The sequence below is a fragment of the Electrophorus electricus genome, chromosome 12 (assembly GCF_041902795.1).
Source record: "Electrophorus electricus isolate QZ-2024a chromosome 12, ASM4190279v1, whole genome shotgun sequence".
In the NCBI taxonomy this organism is placed as follows: domain Eukaryota; kingdom Metazoa; phylum Chordata; class Actinopteri; order Gymnotiformes; family Gymnotidae; genus Electrophorus; species Electrophorus electricus.
This window is the reverse complement of record NC_137508.1, coordinates 16,142,466-16,165,976: the sequence shown is the minus strand read 5'-3', so window position 1 is coordinate 16,165,976 and position 23,511 is coordinate 16,142,466. Positions and strand designations below refer to the sequence as shown.

The following is a 23,511-nucleotide window of genomic DNA, read 5'->3' as shown; positions in this document are numbered from 1 at the left end:
GCTAAGGATTAAGAGCCAACATATATACCAAATCCTTTTGAGTTGCAGTATGCATAAAAGTGGCACTGTTCATTTAATTACCCTTAAATTAGGGGAAAATGTATGATCCCATTATCATGTCTGGATTAAATCATGTTTTATGACATCATCTTGGACTTGTCTTGAATCCCAAAATCCCCTACCATGCGCGTCTCTTACTAAAGCCAGTGACATAAAATCAGAGTTAGGGCATTAAGTCATATTAAATATTACTCAAAGATGTTAACAAGCTGTTATTGCATTCTACATTGTGTAAATTAACTGTATACAAGGTGGAAGTCACAAATAACGAATTGATAATCTCCAGAGTCCAGAGGTCTAAAGAGCTGTAACAGTAATTGCTTTAATGTTTGAATCTTTATTTTCTAAAATATCCTAATTGTTTTTGTAGATTATGCTACTCTCCCCTTTTCCTCTTTCTCTCTTACTCCCCATTAGGTGTTTATTTCTATTGAAGTTTAAACTATTGCATGTTGCATACTTGTGGGTAGGCTGTATTTTTCCCAGCCACACTGCATTTTAGTGCTCTTCCATAATTGGGCCCAACCAAGCATTTCTGTATTCAAGAGCAGCTGCTGGCTTCAGCAGTTGATATTACATTTTCTCAGTGGTTGGACTTGGTATGGGAGAAACAGGAGGCTTGGGGTTTGGGTGGAGTGTCAGCCTTGTCTTGTGTATGTGTGTGTGTGTGTGTGTGTGTGTGTGTGTGTGTGTGTGTGTGTGTGTGTGTGTGTGTGTGTGTGTGTGTGTGTGTGTGTGTGTGTGTGTGTGTGTGTGTGTGTGTGTGTGTGTGTGTATGTGTGTGTCAGATGAGAAAGCCAGCCTGACAGGTGCAAGTGGCTTCTGCTCAGGATCAACATGTGATCAGCAGAAGAGCAGTTGCTCTTTCTGTCAATACAATTATTTAGGTTCAAATAAAGATTTTTATTACTACAGTCTTGGAGGAGACCAAATGACTACTAGCAGGAATCTTTAATGCTACCCTTATAGCAACAGAACTGAGAGATGATCAACCTTTTCTGCTACTTATCTGAGCTTAAATAGATTGCTGCCCTTCAAAAGAACTGGGACAAATGAATAATAAAGTCAGCATTGTTATTTATACATGTCAGCATAAATTTTGTTTAATGGACAAATGAATAGAAGGCAAAAGTATGGAATATCTCCTTTTGTTTTTGGGACAGATGCATTAAAGCACAAATGTGCCATAATTCCACAATGATAAAACTCATGACCAGAAATAAAAACATACACTGATAAAAAGCATAAAACACATTTAACATACACAGAAATCAAATGTTATATTTTGTAACTTGATCCCATATTCATCTTTTAATACATAATTTTTATCTACTTTTTAAAGCTCTGAATACACAGCTGACATAATTGTCCCATTAGACACTACAGAGTGTATCATCATTACTGAAAATGGAACACATAGTTTGTTCTTTGTCTGTGAATTATTATATAGTAATACATTAGTCAATTATAACAAATTACCTGATGCTTTTATCCAAAGCAACATACAATTATGGCTGAGAACAACTTGAGCAATTAAGGGTTAAGGGCCTTGCTCAGGGGCCCAACAGTGGCAACTTGTCAGTGGTGTGACTTGAACCAGCAACCTTCCGATTACAAGTCAAGTACCACTGCCCTGTAGTATAACAATATAACTCATTTTAGTAAATGCATCTTATAATAATGAAGACTGTGCAATCAAAGGTATCCTTTGGTGCAGGGAGTGTGGAGATGGGAGATGATAGTGATACAGGCTGTATCAGGGCTTTGTATGCATGGGGTATGTTAAGAGACAGCTGCTGTATACCCAGAGCACAATCTCACTATTGTGCGCCTTCCCCACAGCTGACACCAGCTTGGAATACTGTTGCTAAACTAGCCAATCACAGCCCTCAGCCAGAGTGCTGATCTTGCCTGACAAGGGTATTTTGGAATCATATTGGACAGCTGGAAGAAGGCCCTCACCTGCTTCACCTGTCAGACAAATGAGTCAACTGTCCCCACACTCCCCACACACACACCCCATTCACAGCCATGTTGGCAGACACTCACTCAAGTATTCCCTGCAAATTTTGTCCTGCCTTTACTTAAGCCATATGCATTTGTTTATCTCTTTCACCATAAACCCATTCATATTAGATTTTCGCTGCTACTTTAGCAAAGAAATATGAGGTGTGTTGTGAAGTACAATGCCTCAGAAATGAAATTCGCAGATTATCCATGAATATTCTGCTGTCAGTTTTTTCACTAGACATACAGACATTAAATACAGTACTAAATGTATTGTGTGTTTATATGTGAACTGTTATTTACTTATTTGTTTATGCTTTATTTACTACTTTATTTGCCTTTTATATTTATTTATAGGTCCCCACCCACATTCTCACACTTATTTCCTATTTTAATCATAAACAGTTCAGTATTGCAATAATACGCATAACTTCTTGTAAATTCAGTGTGGGATGGTCATACAGCCTTGTCACACCTACCACTTAATGTGACTTTCATTGTATGTTTTAATTCATGTCCTATAGGGCACGCCAATTGTAAATACCCCAACTGGGGTATACAAAGCTGTTACTAGCTCCTCTGCAATTATCTTCTTTGGAAACCTCTCAGCGTAAAAATCTTGAATGTTTGATCACAATACTTGACAATCAACAAGAGACTGCCAAGCACTGTATGTGCAGCAAACGGGACAGCACAGTGTGAAGCTGAACACTTCAGTAACTGTGTTCACACTACTTTGTGTATGGCCTTCGTTAGTTCAGATCTTGCTTTCTAGATAAATCACTTTAGGCATATTTTCTAACATGGAAATGCATTTTCAATGGGCATTTACATTTGCACTCCTAGAAACAATAACCTGATACCACAGTTGCAAAGTCTAATTGAAATATGTACCATTTATGTCTACCAGTAGCAAGTGCATAGACACTGAATTCTAATTCTCATAGACACCCTGTCTCTCTTTCTCATTCATATAGTATTTCACAGACTGAGACTTCAACCCTGTCTGGTTGCTTGGTAACTGTCAGTGTAATGCAGTTGCCAGTGTACTGCCTTCATCTATAAAGGACACTAGTCTCAGAGCAGTATGTAAACACTGGGTGCCAGGGTCACTTAAAAAAGTTGTGTGGATATCTAATAGTTTGGCGAAGAGATTTTTCGTGTGTGTGTGTGTGTGTGTGTGTGTGTGTGTGTGTGTGTGTGTGTGTGTGTGTGTGTGTGTGTGTGTGTGTGTGTGTGTGTGTGTGTGTCAGAGTAAGCAGAAGAGAACTGGCCAATCTAGTAGATAAGTGTGTTAAACAATAGTAACTGCCGTCTGAGACAATCTAATGGACAATGCACGCAAATGCATTCCGCTTTCAAAACTTAGCTGCACGTCCTTTTGTAACCAGGAGATGGCAGCACTGTTAAGCTTACAGTTTTACCACTTTAAGAAATCTAATGAATCAACTACATTCACCGAAAGGTTTATTAGAAACACCTAAAAAATGTGTTAACCTTAGAAACACATTTTGCACCTTCACTCACTGGCAACTCTATTGGATATTAGACATCATTAAATAGCTATTATTTTGAAGGTGGATTATTTAACTGTCCAGTTACAGACTGTAGCCCATCCATTGGCATTCACAATTTGTTAGCCAGTCTCTATGCCCTTTATCACTGATCCCTGCATGAACAGGACCACTGCTGACTGGATACTATTTGGGACAATTCCTAATACATCATTAACACTGACATGACAGCAGCATGGTTGTGTATAGCTTGGTGGTTAAGCTACTTGACTTACAATTGGAAGGTTACTGGTTCAAGCCCCCCCACTGACAAGTTGCCACTGTTGGGCCCCTGAGCAAGGCCCTTAACCCTCAATTGCTCAAGTTGTACTCAGTCATAATTGTAAGCTGCTTTGGATAAAAGTGTCAGGTAAATGTATGCTGAGCTAGTACAAGTTTATGCACAGCATAAACAAATTTCAGTGGCCCAAAATATCCAGCTGATCTGTGATCAGAAATGAACCATTGCTGAATGGCTAACAAACCTTTTGGTTAAAGGCTAGAATTTAACTCTACAACCACAATGTAAGCATTTTATATAAAGTGTCTGGTGATTGAAGTGTAGTGGCCACAGAACTCCAGAATAAAAAAATGAACTCCTCTTTTCAGAGGAGAGGGAGCAGATACATTTTTTTTTAAATATATGGGCAATTCATGTAAAAGAAGCACATATTTTATTCAATAATACCATGTATAATGCAATTGCATATCTTTGGCGAAAATAAACTATAAACATTTTTATTAACAGAGGTTAGAATACAAAAACCACATTTGTGTCTGTCTAACAGACAGCAGAATAAAATAATAAACTGATACTGAGGTGGCAGCTTGAGTTAGCAATAAAGTAGGAATACCAAAAGTCGAGTTTCATCATATAGCGAATCCGTGACCTTGTCAAATCCCCAAAAGAGGGAATAGAATTCCAAGTACCCCGATAATAAAATAACAAAACAGCTCATTAAGACAGTCATTAGGGATGAGTAATACACTGTGTTCAATGAATGAAAAACAGTTGCAAAAAGAGCTTCAGTGGCAGTTACAAATCATGTCAACCTTTAGTTGGCAATTTCTTCTCTTACATTCTTCAGAATTAAATCTTAAACAAACAATAAACACTATTGTAAAACAGCATTTTTGAATAGCAAACAAGAATGTCTATCTCCAGAAAATGCATGAATGACCTCATATGAACTGGCAGTTCATAATGGCAGTTTCTGATAACTGATATTTTCTGATAACATTTTATATTAAAATAGTTGTGACACCACCGTTGCAGCTCCAAAATTTTAAATATATCACAATTCTTTACAGAGAGGGCCCAAAAAGGCTTTGGCAGTCATTAAAAGCCCCTCTCCTAAGGCATGCCATCAGAAATAAAACACTTGGAACCCTTTTTACTTCAGAACAAAATGATATTTGTGATATTAAAAGCCTAGGTGAAAAAGTCCTATTTCCTTACCCTTCCTCCAAAAATTGCAAGAAATATGGCCATCATTAACTCAACAGGATACCTTTGTGGCAGTGATTAAATTGTTTTGGCACAGGTCATGCATTTCTAATGAACTGCCCCAGGGCTTAACAATTAATTCTGCACTATTGTACAATTCTCTTTAAAGAGTGTTTTTTTCCTCAGGGCTGAGGGGTGGGGGGGAACCTCTATTCTATGATGGCAGAAAACAGAGCTTATTCAACATACCAGTAAAATGACCTTGAACTTAAATATTCATTATGAGGTCAGTCTTTTGTGTGATCCCAGTGTTATCATTACTACAAACATGAAAAGGTTCCTTATTGGCAGGGAATTCAAACATACAAGTGAGTGGTTCTTTGAACCTTTTACAACACTGCAGTAAGAGGTCGCCCTTACTCCAGTTCCCATGAATTAGGGCTTCATTATAAGATGTTGAATTGAATTAGGGGTGTTAGAGTGAGAGAAATACTAAACTATAAAGACTGGACTAACAATACAGTAAGTAGTCATCCACTAACTACTGTCAAAGAGTAACTTGTGGTTTAGGCTTTGATACACCAATACAGTGCATAAATGAAAACAATGATAAGTGCAACAAAGTGGACCACTTCAAGTTGATTCAGATTGGTCCTTTTCTATGTCCTGGTGTTGGAATGACAAAAGGAATGCTGCAGGGATTATGGGATGACATGGTAGTGTTCCTGAACTGCTTTCTTCCTGCCAGCCTGTTAGTAAAAAACCTGGAGCTTGACGCATCAGACTTTCCACTCATGACCCCCATCAGTGCAGTTAGGCACACCTTATAAAAACATGCACACTCATACGCGCACAGATATATTCAAAGGTTCAAACATGGCTACTACGGCTGCCATTTTTTGTTTTGTTTTGTTTTGTTGTTGCATAGGTTGTAAACAAATAGGAAATATAAACAAAAAACTCCACTGCTAAGATCAGTTCCAGCTGCACACAAAACAGTGAGGGGACAGGAAAATGAAACAGCAGTGGCCAAAAGAAGGTGAGAGAAAGAGGTGGGTCAGCAGTGTGGGATTCTTTTTAGGGTCGATCCCCAGTTTGAAACCCACCCAGCAGAAGTCCTGCAATTCTGTCATGTATTCTTCAATGGTGATGCGACATCTGAATCAGAGCCCTCAAACCGAAAAAAGCCAAACTCGATAGCCAGCGAGGAGTTCAGTCCCAAAAATCTTGCCCTCAATTCAAACAACCACTTTGCTCTATACTACTTTTTGACACTGGCAGTGCAACCAAAGCAAAATATGTTCCAAAAAATGAACATGATCAGTGCCAACGACTGTGATGTCAGAAGGTTATTATTGCATCTGCCTTGGTATGGTAAACTGAGGTGGTCTATCCAAAAAAAAAAAAAAAAACCCAAAACAACCAAACAAAAAAAATCCACCTTTGGGGGATTTGATTTTTCCCCTTAATGCCTAGAAATTCAAAAGGTTTCACACAGGGGTGGTTAGTTCCATGTAGATTGTAGACAAGCACTCATTCTATAAACACCACAGATTCACTTGAAAAAGGAGGACACTGATTTGAAGAGGAAGCATGCAAAGTAGTTATAGTAAAGAAATAAACATGTTCATCTTTTTCCTGAAGCTTGATTTTCAGGAAAGAGTTTGTGTCTGTTATGTGAAAACACACTTAATTCTTTTGGGATAGGTATAAAAATTTTGCTTTTCTTTGCCCTCACACAAAAGGCTTCATATGGCTTAGTTCTACTGTGTGAATGGTAGTATTGCCGTAGCTTAAGCTGGAGAGGGAAATAGTCCTAATAAAGGGAGATGGGGTATAACAAAAACGAACATAAAAATGTAATTGATCAGGAGAAAAAATGAGGCACAGTCACTGCCATACAGTCTGGGGTTGGGAGAAAGGGTGTGAGGGGCACAAATTGCAGGCACACGTGCAGACCCCTCATTTCCAAAACTTTTCCATTTTTTTGCTCTTGACAGCTGAGACAGCCCGCTTGGACAGGTCCAGGCAGGAGCGGACGCCGGCCAGGTGCAGGAGAGAGCCAGCCGCCTCCTTCAGCTCCTCATCCAGTTCCGGTCTGGCCTCACGCCGCACCCTCTTGCAGGGAGGGGAGCACTTGAGTGCAGGTGGGCGGCGTGGAGTGACAGGTGTCCGCCGGGGACTCCGCTCCTCCTCTGAGTCCTCGTCGCTGTGAAAGCCTTCACTGCCGGCCCACAGTCCCTGCACTGAATCCTCTCTGGCCATACCGCCCCTGCCCTCGTCTAGAGAGGAGAGCGAGGTGGGGGAGGAAGAGGAGGAGGAAGAACGGGAAGAGCAGCGCTGGAAAGAGGAGCTGCTGTAGTTGTGGTCTTGCTTTGGGTCACTGCTCACCAGGACCGAGTCAGGTCGGGACAAGTCCATGGGGATGTCAGGGTCAGCTTACAGAGAGAAAGGAAAAGAAAAAAAACAAAACAAAAACAAAACAAAAAAAAGGTGTGTTCGTGGGCGAGTGCTACCCTGTGACCTATTAGCCCATTAAAAGCCTATTAACCTGTGAGACTTACAGAGAACACAACACAGTGTAATGTACTATATAATTCATAATACACTTCCATGCACTACAAAGTAACAATATGGATTAATTAAATTTGCAGTAAAGAGACACGATTTTTTAACACAAGGCAGCAGTAAAGACAACACAGGAGACTTAGAAAGCACTTTAAGTAGTGAAGCCTCTATTAAGGACTCTTCTGATAGCAAGCTTGGAAGAGTCATTAAGCCTCATTAGAGCTGCAAAAGACTACAGTGACATGCTTAATAAGGATGTGTGAAGAGAGAGCAATGCTACACTAATTAGGCATAAGTGGTTTTAAAAGCTACAGACTGCAACAGAGTTCTTGGCAACATATGCAAGGTTAAAAATATACATATAGTATATTGCATATTCGGACTAAAAGTCAGTCAATAATGGGAGAAGCATTTTTCGTGGGCCTTTGAATAAGCCATTTCATATTATCAGTCTAACAGATAGTTATTTTTTACAGGTGCATGATATATCAGTGTCTGATGTATATTTTTTTTGCTAATATGGACAATTTTGAATTTATGATTATTGTAATTTAAGTTGATAATTATAACAGGTAATTTTCATCAGATTAAGCCTTCTGTTTAATTTAATTCTGTTTTATATATATATATATATATATATATATATATATATATATATATATATATATATACACATACACACACAGTTATAAATGTATATAGTTATAACTAATATTATTCAAGTACCAAAACAAAATGTTTTCTTTTGTAAAGTGCAGCATGTATTTGGGATCATTTTCACATCACATTTATTGCGTTGTTGTATGTTGCAGTTTAATCATTAAGCAGAGTATCGCATGTTGGTGACTATGGAGTTTTGGAGTTATGTTTTGTTTTTTTTCTGGGAGATTTCCAGCCATAGGCTTTCTTATACCTGTACCTGTAGAATAACATTTAACAATAAGTACTAATTTAGTACTTATTGTAGGGCACTGTATATGTTGTTTAACAAACTCTAGCACTTATTGTTTATAGCATTTATCATTGTTTAAGATAGACCATATGTATTTTGCACTTCTAGGTATCAGCATTCATCCCTGTATTCTACAGTATTTTAGTTCATTGGTATGTTTAATTCTAACCTACTATACTGTACTTGGATATATTCTATGAGTAAATGACAAAGCACTTTTGTAAGTCGCTTTGGATAAGCGCGTCTGCTAAATGCCGTAAATGTAAACATTTGTGAAGAGTTAAAAAATAAAACTTTATGAAAATAAAATTCTCCTTTGTGTTAATACAGCACCTTTGCAATAACTGTGATGTCTGATATGCCTGTGACATGCCTAGTTTAACATGTCTTGCACCCACTGCACATCATATATAGACTATAGTTTGAAATGACTTTAAAATGCATAAAGGTAAAATCAAAGTTATTAATCATGGTATCGGCCACAACATGGTGCTAATTTGATATTGGTGCTTCCCTACTTATTTTCAGATTTTTTAACTTTTGTTTTTTTAAAGATTTTGAGCACATTCCTTCCTTGCTACTTGCTTATACTTATTACTGTAAATGTCAGGTATCATAGATCCTGAGAGTGGTGTCATGCTTTTCACATTGTGTGCCTATGATGTGAGATGATCAATTATCTCAACCAGTGATTGCATTCTTATGGACTCCGAATGCACATGTCCATTTGCTGTAGTTTATATAAGTTGCGGACAGAGTTAATGCAAAGGAATTCTTCACCTCACAGTCTAAACAAGTACAAAGCATAAGGAACAAAAAGAAGAAAGGGCTGAAAAAGGAAGGAGGTAGGTGTGAAGGTTTCTCTTACATGGATTGACGTGGTGCCCCGGGGCAGAGTTTAAGAGCATCATAGCTGTGGCAGCATCAATATCAGACTCTGGAAGAGAAAGGAAAAACACATAGCATTCAGCAATCTAAGCTCTCCCTCTCTCTCCCTCTCTCCATGTGTTTGCGTGAGTGTGATCAGGGGGAGGGAGTAGATCGGGGGACTGGGGTTTCTCAGTTCCCATGCCACCCTTCAGGAAACGTGAATTATTCATTACCAGCCAGATAGGGGAGAGTGAACTGCCTCCGTAGTCAAGGTTACAGAGAGCAGAGGACAGACAGAGGGAGGTGTAAGACACTGTCATTTAAGGCTACACTGAATAGTCTGCATCAGTCTGTTCCATGTATGTGGGGCTCCCCAGATCCATGCCTAAATCAAAGCACACTCTGATTAGTTTAACAGATGTGTTCTTGTTGACAACCCAAAGGTGATTTCACAAAACACAGATTCAGTGAAGTCCTAATCGAAATCCTATTTTTAATGAACAGTCCTGACTGATATCGTTTATTGTTCCACTGCTAGACATGATAAATAGACACAGTGAAGGGGAACCCAGCACTGTGGTAGTCATCCTAAAAAAATGATAGCGGGCCCAGCATGGTTGACATGTAGGAAGTACACAATCTTTCGAAATTGAAAGAAAACATGGATTTTTATTTATTTTTTTTTTTGCATGGGTTTTCCCAGGTGTTACAGTGAGACCAGATGTGAAAGGGCGATCTTGTCCTTAAAGGCTAACAGTCCCCTAATGCTTAGTTAATGTCTATAACTGATTTGTTTTGGTCATGGCTGGCATATTATGGGAATTGGCAAATAGACTGATGTTTTAGAATTCAGTTTGCATACAAAATTAAATCATCTGTATGCAAACCACCTTTTCAAGATATCTCAGATATTTTTGCCCATACAGTACATTCTTAAAATTATTTCAGTCAGTCAATCATACTTGTAGTAGTATACCCATGATCAATTTAAATAATTTGAGTATTTATCTGATCATATTTGATGAATTTGCCTAATGAGAACAAAATAGGACATAGCAGGCAGTAAAAGATCAAAGCAAAGTTTATTTATATATTTATTTTATATGCTTTGCAAGATCAAATTGAGTGGCATATGTTACTCCTGTGTGGAAGAACATGTGTTAGTCGTCAGTGACTTAAAACGGGGCTCCATTGTGGCTTTGACTCAGTCTGAAAATCAATATGGCATACTAGTTTCCTGAAAACATATAAGGGTGTCATAGAATGTATAAAAAGAGAATGCCTCACCTTTGAGAGAGCAGCCCTGTAGAAAGAGATTACGGGAAGGCGAGAAGGCACTGCCAGAGAAAGAAAGAAGAAAGAGGGTGATGGAGAGAGGAGGGAGACAGAGAGAGAGGGTGGGAGAGAGGGAGAATTGTTAAGACAGTGAAGAATAGGGATCAGAACAGAGAACAATTCACCTTCAGCATCTGTGTGTGTGTGTGTGTGTGTGTGTGTGTGTGTGTGTGTGTGTGTGTGTGTATTTGTGTATGCACATGCCCATAATTGTGTATGTGCATCTCACCTAGGTGGGGAGGCAGGAGGTGTATAGAAGCCATGGGGTGCAGGGAAGTGCTGTTTCTTTAGAGCTTGGATCAGATTCGGCCTGTACTCAGGGTCAACGCACCATAAAGAGCCCTTCCCATTTACCTGATGTAGCCACAAAGAAAGAAGTTAAAAAACAACCTCCAGATTTTGGAAAATAACTTGCTATCTGACATGGCTCCTTTTTTGAAGTGAAATTTGTTCACTTTTTGTCTGAAATTTTTCAAATTGAAAAGTTACCATTTTTGCACTCAAGGGTAAATATATTTAAAGTTGATTTCAACTATACAAAGACAAAAGTGATACACCAGAACAAAGTGAGAAAGAGTATGTATATGATTAAAAGAGAGAAAGAAAAAGTGTCTGGCTGAGGGATGATCTTACACCAGCACTAAAGGGGTCAATGGTTAGAAAGTGACAGCTCCAAAAGCCTGTGCAAGCCCTGTTCTTCAGAGAGAATGAAGAATAGCTGGTTTCAAATGACATCACCAGGTTTCAATTGCCATGACAACATTTCCTCCTTCCTGTTTATGAGCTGGCTAGTAATCTGAGTCAAGGTTATAGCCCTCCTCCCACCTACTGCATGCTCTCGTTCTGAGGTCTTATCACACTGAACAACTTAATATCAGACTGTCTTCATATAGTCACCCGTGTCACCAAGTAGCACCTGTTTAACATGTAGCATCTGTTTAGCATTAAAAAAACAACCTGAAAAAGCACCTATTTACTTGGAGTAAAATAGACTTGAATCAAGTATAAAAAAGATATATGATAAATATACCAGCAGTAAAACACCTTCTGTCCTTTCTGTACTCTCTACTTTCCACTTTCTCTATTCTTCTCTCTCTCTTGCATGCACCCAAACACTGATAAGGCTACTCTGCATGTGCCTGGAGCTTTCTCTACAGATTCTCCCTGGGAGGGCCCCCGACCTTGACTGGATTCAGGGTCTCTCTCACCTTTCCTGCACCCCAGCAGATATACTCACAAGACCCACACATGAGCAGGCCTCTAACCACTACAACACTGCTTCATTTGCTTCATGCTCTATTAACTACCATGCAAAGTCATTAAATTGTCCATAATTTTTACATTATGTTTACAGTTATTATGTAGTTAATACAACTGAAATCAACAACCCACAAAAATTACCAATGATTTAAATGTCATAAAAATAATTAAAAATAATATAAATCAGCATTTTTTTCAAATAACATTTGTAGGTATTTTGGTAAGGGTGGAGGGGTAATTAGGGAGGGGTTATTACTTTGTTCCAGGTCATAATGTTCTATTAGCATATTTTTTTCAAAGCTCATGATGATTTGCCAGGAAGTATAATAAGCCAATGGTGAAACAAAGAGTGCAGTGCTGAGCTCAAGGTTTCATGTGTGCATGGTTATGGGGAAGGCTTTGGTCCCCAATTGTCCCCTTAATTTGTCCCTTTGCAACGCCTTATTGAATACAGTTACTGTATTTTCTCTACTGTATTTCTTTACAACACCTTATTAAACACTGTTAAATACTGTTAAATTAGCTGAGAACTGAGAACCCATGACCTTTCCATATGGGATTAGTTTTGGATGGGAACTAGACAGTAAGTAAGCCAGACAAAGTGAAGAACCCAGCCAGAGTGAGGAACACAATACTTTGGCGTTTTGCCAGCACGCTAGAACGGTAGGTGTTGAACTTGTCTCTGTGATAAGCCACTCTCAAAAGCTGCAGATATAAAGGTGCTGAAGTATGAATTAGCCAAACTTCAATCAGGTAATGTGCATCAGGAAGAGAGAGAAAAAAACTGAAACCTGAAAAGGACCAGAGCAGGGACCTCAGCTCACCTTCCCAAGGCTCTTCTCCACCTTACGGAAGCACTTGTTGAGAGACAGGTTGTGGCGCACTGAGTTCTTCCAGCCAGTGGGGGCACTGGAGAAGTAGGGGAAGTGCTCCAGGATCCAGCCATAGATGTCCTTGACGGGCAATGACTTGCTGGGCGACTGTTCAATAGCCATGTAGATGAGCAGGGAAAAGGAGAATGGGGGCTTGGACTTGAGCGAGTCCTGATCATTTGCGCGAGAGCAAGCGGACGAGGCCGGCGAGCTGGAGAAGTGCTCTGACCTGCCCTCGATGTCAAAGAGCGGGCTGGGGCTAGCCTGGGCCTCGGGCCCACCCAGCGTGAAGTTCTGCAGGAGGTTCTCGTGAAGCCAGTTGAGGTTGGTGAGCTCCTCGTCGGCGGCACCGGATACGCGGTCGACGCTGGTGGCCAGGGGGCTGGAGGCACACTCAGCCTCAGGCAGCGCGGCTGCCCTGCATGACGCCTGCGCACACACGTGATCCTCTAGCAACCCTGGGGACTCTGCTTTCTTATCCGGCGACATACCGATGATTGGACCCATTAAAACAAGGAGGGCTGGGCAAGAGGAGAAAACAACAGACACTGAGAAACATATGACCGTTACATTAAACCTGACAAAGAGAGCTTATTGGTTTTGTTTTGTTTTCTGTAAAACAGAACAGGTAAGACCAAAGAGAAAATAATGCCACATATTGAAATGATTTACTAATCAGGCCAAGGGTCTGTCTCTCTCTCCTCTTACTGCCATCTCTGGTGCCTGAGGAGAGACTCTCCTTTATGAGGACCCACGAGGAGCACACTTCAAGTGGCCAAAATGATTGTAGTTTCTCTTTTCTGCCTACCCACCTCCCCACAGCCCACATACAACTATTATTCAGTCATCAATGACAATGAAAAACTATCCAGCCATTCTTGAACAAGGAGGGCTCCAGTAAAACAAAATAGCCTTGAGAGGCACCTCTGCACCAGCCAGACACTACCACTGACATACCTCTTTGGCTGTATCCTTGGGACTTATTTGCATCAGTGTGAAAAGTTCTGTCCACTGGAATTAAACTGCTCTCTTCGGTTAGAGTGATGTGCAGCTAATCGGAAACAAATTTTCATTCATCATCAGTGACAGTCAGACTGTTTGGCAGCATTATCCCTGTAATGCAGAAAAAAGAAATTGGCCTGAAGGAGTTTTTGGCACAGTATTCCTCACCTACCATTTACGCGTCATTTCCGCGAACTGACTTCAGATGACCCACCGTTAAGTCCATCCGCACAAAAATTATGTCCAAGTGCAGGGATGTGTTTCCCAGTTGTGGCATTAAGAGAAGAAAGGAGGTCAGAGCATTAAAATACAAATCAGACAGTCCCTCCTATCTACTCACACCAAGCTTAAATCTTTACTCTTGATGTCACCATGACAACCAGGCTGTCACAGTTAGGGGGAGGGGCATAGTGGTGGGGTGGGGATGTGGTGACAGGTGCTTAGACTGAGAAGCAAATGAGAGCAGGGAGCAGGAAAGTCCATCTAGTGCAGCCTTCAACCACATTCACAATCTCCTACATTATCCTCCCCCAGAACGAAGAGCATAGGTATTGCATGCCGTCCCTGGGAGGAAGGGAGGGAGGGAGGGGATGAGCAGCTCACTGGAGAGGTAGAGGCTTTCACCAGTAGCTTTAGGGAAAAACTGGGTCATACCCAGTCAGAGTAAGTATAAAAGGAGGAAGAAAGTGTGTGTAGATAGGAAGGCTACATTGGGCAGGTCAGTGGTCTGGCTGGCTGGTCTCTCAGTACCTTCAATACAAAACGAAACCAATTGCAACAGCGCAGCATCAGGGCCACAGTGGAGAAATATCAGCTGGTTCCACTTAGACAGAACGCACACAGCCAGGGGAGAGGGAAACCATCCAAAATATGACCATCCAGGAGCGGTGGAGAAAAAGACTGAGCAGGAGAGCGAGACAGCATGAGGAAGCACCATGGAAACAGTAGATATTAATAAATAAGTCATTCTGTCCATGATGAGTCTAAAAAGAGGAGCAATCACATGTCAGGCAGCAGCAAAGCTGCCCATTTGTGTTACAGCAAAGCTTCCTCCATGACGGCAAGCCAGGAATGGAAATCTTTCACTTGGGAGAGTAGTTAGCGGTCAAGTGCAGTTACAAATATACACACAGTCTTTGACAGTGACAATTCCTCTTACCTGCACATAAACAGCAAGGCATCAACCTTTTCTGATGCTTGTAATGTGTAATGACTGAAGGTGAAAGTGTGCTGTTTTCAGAATATATAGGTAGTTGCAGAACTGCAGACACTTTCTTGTGTTATCATAATGTGAGTATACTTGGGTTATAACCACACCTAAATACTGCATCCCTTAACCCATTAATATTTGCACGCCTCACCTCTTTAGCCCCTGGGTCATCCATAACTCCCTTCAACACCAAAAGCGCTCACCGTGGCTTAGTGTAGCAGTCCTAATAGCTTCCAGGTGCTGTGGCACGGGATTGTAGGAGCTCTCAGGCCTCAAAAGCACACTCCCTCTACATCTGACAATCTCCGTGCAGGAGACACGGCCGCCCGGCAGGTGGGCAGAGTGCCTTTTACGTGATTAGCTCGTAGTGAGTTATCATCATTGTTATGATTATTGTAATTAGCATCGCTCTTATCGAGAGGCATCAAAGCAGCAGCCAGGCCGAGGGATGTGGTGGTTAATGGGCCACTTGTAAGCGAATGGGAGGGGAGGAGGGGGCGCTACTGGGAGACAGAGAAGGCAAAGATGGGCCGGGCTGGCCGCACAACACCCGCCACCTCATCTGCAAGTTAAAAATCCCACTCGAGCTGCCGGGCCTTTCACGATCACACACAGAGAAAGGGGGAGAAGTAGAGAGTGAGAAACCAGGAAAGGGAGGAAGAGACAAAAGAAGGAGAAAGAGGGAAAGAAGAGAGAGGCAGAGAGGATAGAGAGGTGAGCGAGGGAGAGCGAGGGATAGAGAGGAGAGAGGAAAAAGATGTAGCGAGAGGAGAGAGAGAGTGTAAAAGAGAGAGAGAGAGAGAGAGAGAGAGAGAGAAAGAGGAAAGACAAGACAGAGAAGCTGCAGAGGGTTCCATTTTAGCCTTTCATCCCTAAAGCCACAAAAGTACAGGTGGTGATCCAGAGTAGCCTCTCCTGCAACCTACAGTGCACCTAAAGTGCTTCTGAGGGACCAGCACGAAAGAAAGAAACATGACCTCTTCCATTACCCCTGATAGCTTTCTGTTTATTTGTCCTAACCAAAGAGCCTTTTATAGTACTCAGTGTCTCTTAAAAGAGCTGTTGTGAGGAGGTTAATGTGAAGAGATCAATAAATATAGGAATTGCTTAGGCTAGCACCTCCTCACTCACCTCAACATAAAAGTTAAGGCAGATACACAGGCAAAGAATGTGGGTCTAGCCATAAACATTTAACATTAACCTTTCAAAAACTGCCTTACTGTAAGTTTTATATAGTATTATAAAAGTATCCATTGTGTATCATCAATCCAGAATATCTCTACCACAAGCAGTATTGGCACTTTATTGTTTGATTTGCAGTTTGAACTGAATTTGAATAGGAATCAATTTGAATCAGGACCCAGATTAAATGTCCAGCCCTATATAAAATGATCTAATAAAGAGAGAGAGTGGCACACACACACGATCCCTTTCAAAGTGACACAAAATCCTCTATAAAAGTATTGCCCCAGACAAAGTACTGAAACACCATAGTGGGAGAGCACTGACAGTGAATACAAATATAAAAATAAGAATACAAATACCCATATACCAGTTTTGGACACCAAGAGGAAAAGACCATTGTGTATGAAAAGGGAAAATATCCTTTGAGAAACAGCAATTGAGCCCAGCCGTTAATGCCTCCGCCCAAACTTGCCCCAGGTGTTTAAACACGTCAAACCCTGTCTTTAGAAGTCCAACACTCCAAAGGTTGATATTGGTAAACAAGAAACTATTGCTAAAAAACGTATCTGACTATATAGATATGAAAAGTCCCACGTCTCTCATACATGCAAAGGTGTGTCACAAACTCAAAGGCAAGCAAACATTCAGACTGAACAGTATTACATTCTTTCAACACTGCTGGCATTCATTTGGAATATTCTGGTGTCTCACCACTGGGAAGCAAAAGTCTTTCAAAGAAGTAGGCTAATAACAGGGAAAAAGACATGCAACAGCAATAAGCCTAAAAATAAAGCAGGCTCAAAATGTTGCGATCATTTTAAAAACAAAGCCACGAAGTACCATGTCGTTCCGTTGCGTGTGTGTGTGCGCGTGCACGCGCATATGTGTGCGTGTTTGCGTGTGAGGGAGATCAAGTGCATTGTCATCGTGCTTATGTAAAACATCCTCAGGGACACTTACCAAAGTTGACACGAAGACAATTCCCATCCCCCTACAGTGTCACAGGCCTGGGTCAGTATAGCACTGGGCCCCTGGCCGCTGGAATTCACCCAGATAACAGGATGGCAATTTCAAGAAAGTTCACAGAGTGAGTTCAGTGCTTGGCGGGCTGACTGATACACTGGAGGGAGTCTGGCCTACTGGTCGACGTCACTGACACTCCCTGGCGACAAGGAGGCAAATGGAGCAAACATAGACGCTTCCACAGTTGTACTCAGACCAGGCAAACTGATTCACATGCCTCTGATAAACTGTGATATCTCTCTCTCTCTCTCTCTCTCTCTCTCTAGCCTACAGTATCTAGACTGTCTTTACTGGTTTTCACTGTATACAAGCCCATATACTTTTTCTTTGCATGAGGATTTTATTTATCATTGATTATTAACAATGATTCTGAATAATCATATTCATCACTTGTTAGACATACAGTAGACACTTTTCTCCCTCACATGGGGTTTCTACATCTCATTTGCAGCAAGACGAGACATTGCAGGAATACAACCAGCACAAAGCTGCAGGACCCACTGACCTAAGAAGAGCCCTAGACACAGGGAAGCTGCTTTGTGGGTCCTCGGCAAAACGGACCAATTTCCATTGGCTAGCAATTCATAAACTGGCTTCACATGGGTCATCGGATGGCCCCAGCTTTGTGGCTCTTCTGCTGTTTTCTAAACATTGCAACCTAGTTCATGGTGAACACAAACTGCCACCGCCCGCACACGCACACAGTGTCCTGGCAGGGTGGGGGGGGGGGGGACAAACGAGGAAGTGGGGAAATCTGGCAACTGTTTCACAAGTAACTGTATTTTGACACATACAGGACGAAAAGGAACACAGGGATGAAATGCTTCCAGAACACTGCAGACATCCGCCCCCCTCCGTCCCGTTCTCACCCACCCCACTGCTGGATGTGTGTCAGAGAAGTAAGCACTGGAGTGACACTGACGTCTCCCCCCTCACCTGCCCGCCCCTGCCCCAATTCAATCAGTTGCCAGGGGGAAGCGCAGCTGAGGGCAGCCTGTCCATAAACCCTAACACAACCTTAAACACGACAGCACTCATTTCTCTGTGCCTCACTCTTCACTGACAGGCTTTAAGCACAATCAGAATTGTAAATCTAACAAATGAACCTGAAAACCTGCTTAGCTATTTCTCTGTCTTAACAAAAAGAAAATAAATAAAGCTCTCTTTAAGAAATGCAATTCCTTATTAAGCACAATACCTAGAATTATTTAGCATGGAGCTTTACTATTATTGTAACATGTAGCTTAAGCCAGGCCCTTCTAATATTTGGTGAGTATTATCCAAGGTAGTCCATGCATCTTTAGAGCCTTTTTAATTAAACAATCCCTGTTTATTCAGCAAGGAGTGATCCACACAAAGGACCACTGGAGTCAGTGACACAAGGCACAAACTGGATTCTTACTCTCAATCAGGTGAACAGATTCAGCATCACTATCAATGGGGGAGCGGGTGCCAATGTCAGTGTGTCTTAACCCCCCCCAAAAGACCTCCGCCAGAGTGGAGGAACGGACATATAAGCAAACACAGAAATCAGCAGGGATTCACTGGGTTACAACCGTGATGGATCCAGTGACACAGAATCCCTGTTTCCCAGACATCATGGTGGAAAAACAGAGCAACTCGGGAAGCCACGGGCATCTCAATGTGAAGCAAGCCAATGTGCTCGCTTAACAGAGGAGCAAGTTCAAATGCACAGAAGTGTGCCTCCCATAAGAGGAAAGCTTTTATGCATTTGCAACCCAAATTCAGACCAGCAGTCTATATTGGATTACGGCGAGCTGATGTCATGTAACCAAGACAACTGAAGCCTTGTGGGCTCGTGGGGATGTCCCTCCTCCTGGTCGGCTACTCTGGGTGAAAAAATACATAATGGGGATGGGTGTGAGAGAGAGAGAGAGAGAGAGAGAGAGAGAGAGAGAGAGAGAGAGAGTGAGAGTGTGTGTGTGTGTGTGGGTGGGTGGGTGGGTGGGTATGGCAGAAGGCGATGAAAAACGTGTGCAGCTGCAGGAGCTGAAAACAGTCATCTACCAACAAAGGCCAGATCATATCAACTGGAGACTCAGCAAAGGCTACCACATTAAAGGTGCAAATATGTCTGATGAACCAGATAGGAATCCCTGAATAAAATCAAGATATCAAGCAAAAGAATATGTAAATAAGTTCGAGTTCCTATTTACGGCACTTTCTGGTACAATAAATTCAGATTATGATTTCAAAATAACTACATTAGCTGCCACATCATCTTTGCATCAAAATGTTATTTTAAAATGCTTGCGTAATTTTGCATACTGTTCCTGATATTCAAGGACAATATCAGGTGCAAATCTACAGTAAAACATCATGAAGAAGGTTGAATGGTCTGCAGAGGTCGTCAACATTCACACAAGGTTTAGTACTTCTTCCCTGGAGGCTAACTGCATTTATGTTGCCTTTGCAAGACAGGACATCCCCCTTGCTTGCAACACCCATCCGGTGAAATTCAACAACACAATTCGGACACTGCTCCATATCCTCAACGGTGCCTTGATCACAGACAATGTTCTTAATACCCACTGGGGTCACAAAGTGAAGTAAAACACTTAAAAAAGATGGACCTTCAGCGTATATTGCACAAGAACTGGCAACGCTCCTTTTGCTCAAATAAAAGCTACCAATCGCCATCAAGACAGCCTGCTTGATGATGTAACACAAGAACTTCACCAAGCTTCCAGATGTGTATGACCCATATATCAATTAATCCTACTGATGTTGAGGAACAAATTTGTGTGTTCAGAGACATGTGGGGCAGGTCAAACATACTAAAGTTTCTCTGTGCTTGTTCCGCAGAATGTACCATAAAGCATAGCCCACAGGCTCTGCCATGACATGAAGGATTTCATATAAGCAGGATTTAAAGGACAGTCATGCTTAAAAGCTACGCAAATTAAAATGTACAACATCTTTATCTTAAGAACACAAAACGTCATTTTCCAACAGTCTCAAAAAAATCCATAGCCCATTTGCTCAATCATCAGTACAGAAAGTGCTGGAAGCCCTCAATTGTCTGGCAATAACTTAACAACAGGTTGACTCCTCCTTTATCTTTTCTTTGTCTTGGTTTGCTGTTTATCTGGGCCTTAGTTGTCAGCAAACAACATCTGTTCAATGAAGCAGACTGATCAGCTCCCCACCCTCTATGCGACACAAATGAAGAACTGAAAAAGCTTATTTTAAGAAACTTCAAAATCCACTCAACATCACTGAGACCCCAACATTTTGCACACACACACCCCCTCAATTCTATCTCATTAAAATTGTCAGTCTTGTGACTAGCCACAGAACAAAGAGTTTGTAAAAGGTTTAGTGCTCAGCTCTCGATCAGTACATCTTGTAGTCATGTAACTTATTGCTGATGTCAAACAAATCAACTTCTCATTTGAGTTTGTGATTAAGGGTCATTAGAAAACTTGATAATTTTTTGAGAATCATGAGGACATTAACTGTCCAGTGGAATAGATTAAAGATAAAAGCAAAGCAGTCATTTGTTTACAGAAAAACAAATGAACACAATAGAGAATGACCACAAAACCATGGTTTGCACTGGCATCACTTCCAGATTCAAATTGTGACTATAATAAATATAGGAATAGTGGTAACAGTTGTTCAATCAACAGGCAGACTCTCTGGCTCAAAATGGCTAACAGATTGCAGTGTCAATATAAGGTCAAGCTTTCAATGAATGGGAGGAATCAGATGGAAAATAGAGTGAATAAAAGGCAGACCTCTCGGTATTTTATTGAGATTGGTCAATCAAAAGTAAGGTTGATTAAAATATCTGAAGCCATGACCATGTTTATACGAACCAGATGTTTGTCAGGAACTGACAGGAAGTGGCCAATATGTGTTCGGAATTTTCTTGTGTAGGTGAAATGAGTCATTGTCTAACTGTGAGTTGTGAACGTCAGCAGTGCCTTTAGATATTGAGGAAGCAATGTGTAGTCGCTGTTGGCCTTACTCAGAAAGCCTCAACAATAATTGTCTAACCAACACGGTAAAGGCTCTTCTCCCAAGATATGATACGTCAAGGTTGCCTTTAATGTTCACACAGAGTGTACACAACCATTTGTAGCGTTGTCACCGCTGCACAGTTGGAAGTACCCAGCCCACAATAAAAAGTATTATTGCCTAGAATCCAGATTGAACCAAAGGTTGTTGTGGACCCGTCTACGCCTGGGTTATTGACCATTTGTGCAATTTTCATTCAGATAGCTAAGCTAGTTTCAAACGAACCGGAAAGCGGGAGACTTACTATTTTTGAACGTTTTGGTTTTGTTGTGGAATTTTGCGCTCCTCTACCAATAGTTGTAGAAGCTATTTTCCCGCGATTTTAAAACAATACAGACAACACAGTGCGCGTGATGATAGTCAAAGTAAGAAAGGAAACAACGATATCTGAAGCATAATGCCAGCAAAAAAGAAACCTACACTACATTTATCGAACAAATCGCACGTAGAAGCGCATGCAAACACCGTCTCAAGTAGCTCGCTCCATCAGTGGCCTCAATCACAAAAGAAGTTTGTTCTCATGCGCTCACCGAGTCGGGCTACATACCACAGACAAGGCAAAGGCATTTCCCTGTTGATATGGCTGCATATTTCTTCAGCATATATACTCGACATTAAGAGAAGTATAAACACTGAACACTTGTCACAAGAGTGCAAAGTAAAAATACAGGAACTAAAGCTCCGTGTTAACGTACGCGCCCAAGGTCCCCATGCTGTAAGGCACCCTATCGCTGGACTTCCAATGTTAGCAAATAACTTTTTTAGAGCTATACAAGTCACCACGTGAATGCTAATACATTTAAATTATTTAACGATTGTTCCACTACTTACATTCATGCAAGCTGGTCCTATTTAGAAGCGCAACAGAGGTTAAATTCGCCAAATGTTCTCATGTAGATGTCAACCTCAAACTGAGTCAGTAATCAGCAGCTGCTTCCTCCATCCGTGCTGCGCTCGTATCACGCCGCACAGCAACGCTACCAAACCCCTTCGCCGTTACTAAGGCAACAGACCCACTTCAGCCAATCATAACCCCTCCCCTTCGATATCCCCTGGCAACTGCCGCAGCGCGATAGCACCACTGCTAAGCTCCTTCATGGCCACGCCATTCTAACTCAGTCACATGTGTTCTGTCTTTGCCAAGCCTGTATCAGAAATCGTTTAGGTTTTTTATAATGGCATTTTTATTGTTTTATTGTTATCTAGCTTATTCTGTGTCAAAGTAAATGAAATGTAGCTTTGTTTAAAAATCCATCTTGTCAAGTGAAACGTGACCGCCTTTTCATTACACCATATCTTGACCTCATTGTCCAGCTGACACATTTATGATATGACACTGTAGTGTAGCACTCGCACCTGGGTGCGACCAAACTTTCACAAAAACTCAGTGATATAATGCAACACTTGGGTCTAATGGGAGATCGTCATGGTGGCAAGAGAACTGTGAAAAACTACTTTCAACAGCATTTTCATCTGTTTGCACAATGGGAAAGAAATAAATTAGTTATATGACCATTGGAATGATAGGGTAATATGAGATTGCAAGATTAAACGCAAGTAGCCTACAATAAGTGTTACTGAACCCATACTTATGTGCTCATACCAGAGTATTTCGAACTTCAGTCATTGTTCAGTCTCCTGTTGAAATATGACTCTTATCTGGTTGTTCAACCAGAATAACAGGATTTCTTGAGAGACTTTCCTGAGAATTTATTTTTGGATTATTGTGTATGTTGCTTACTGATGCTACCTAATATATTGTATCTCTCAAGGGTTCTGAACTCCTCAGTATAAGAATGTCTTCCCTTTTTTGTCTGAGTAAATCATATTTGTTTGTTTGTTTGTTTAAAGCAAAGTAAGAAGATCTCCTTAAGGGATGTTTCTCTTAACTTTCCAGAGTGGTTATTTATGTCACTGCTTCCTTCAGATGAGCATGCCATTCCTTTCTTTATCTATCATCTTTCGTTTGAGAAATATGCACCTGTAGTGTGCGTCAGAATGTGAGCTTACTACAGTTTAAATGACCTACTCTATGCTGTTCATTTAGTATTTCAGTTTAGTTTCCAACAGTATATCCAGTAAAAGTACTTCTTTGGAGTGCCCATACTTCTCCTCTATCTGGT

The 23,511-nt window shown here is 41.1% G+C and overlaps 1 protein-coding gene across 6 annotated transcripts; it reads right to left on the bottom strand.

Annotated features, from left to right (window-relative positions):
- Positions 1-3,227: 3,227 nt before the first annotated feature.
- Positions 3,228-22,377, bottom strand: foxn2a (forkhead box N2a). Of its 6 annotated transcripts, none has more exons than XM_035531762.2 (8): positions 22,220-22,377; positions 14,099-14,125; positions 13,882-13,975; positions 12,877-13,445; positions 11,022-11,146; positions 10,745-10,794; positions 9,456-9,524; positions 3,228-7,505 (listed from the first exon to the last, which is right to left on the bottom strand). In XM_035531762.2, exons 2-8 carry the CDS (start codon positions 14,099-14,101, stop codon positions 7,030-7,032), a joined length of 1,386 nt encoding a protein of 461 aa, XP_035387655.1. In that variant the 5' UTR covers positions 14,102-14,125; positions 22,220-22,377; the 3' UTR covers positions 3,228-7,029. The 6 variants fall into 6 exon arrangements, with proteins under 6 accessions (XP_035387655.1, XP_081581371.1, XP_081581372.1 ...); XM_081725245.1 differs by having other exon boundaries at positions 14,099-14,121; XM_081725246.1 differs by having other exon boundaries at positions 14,095-14,125; positions 22,220-22,376.
- Between the last annotated feature and the right edge of the window lie 1,134 nt (positions 22,378-23,511).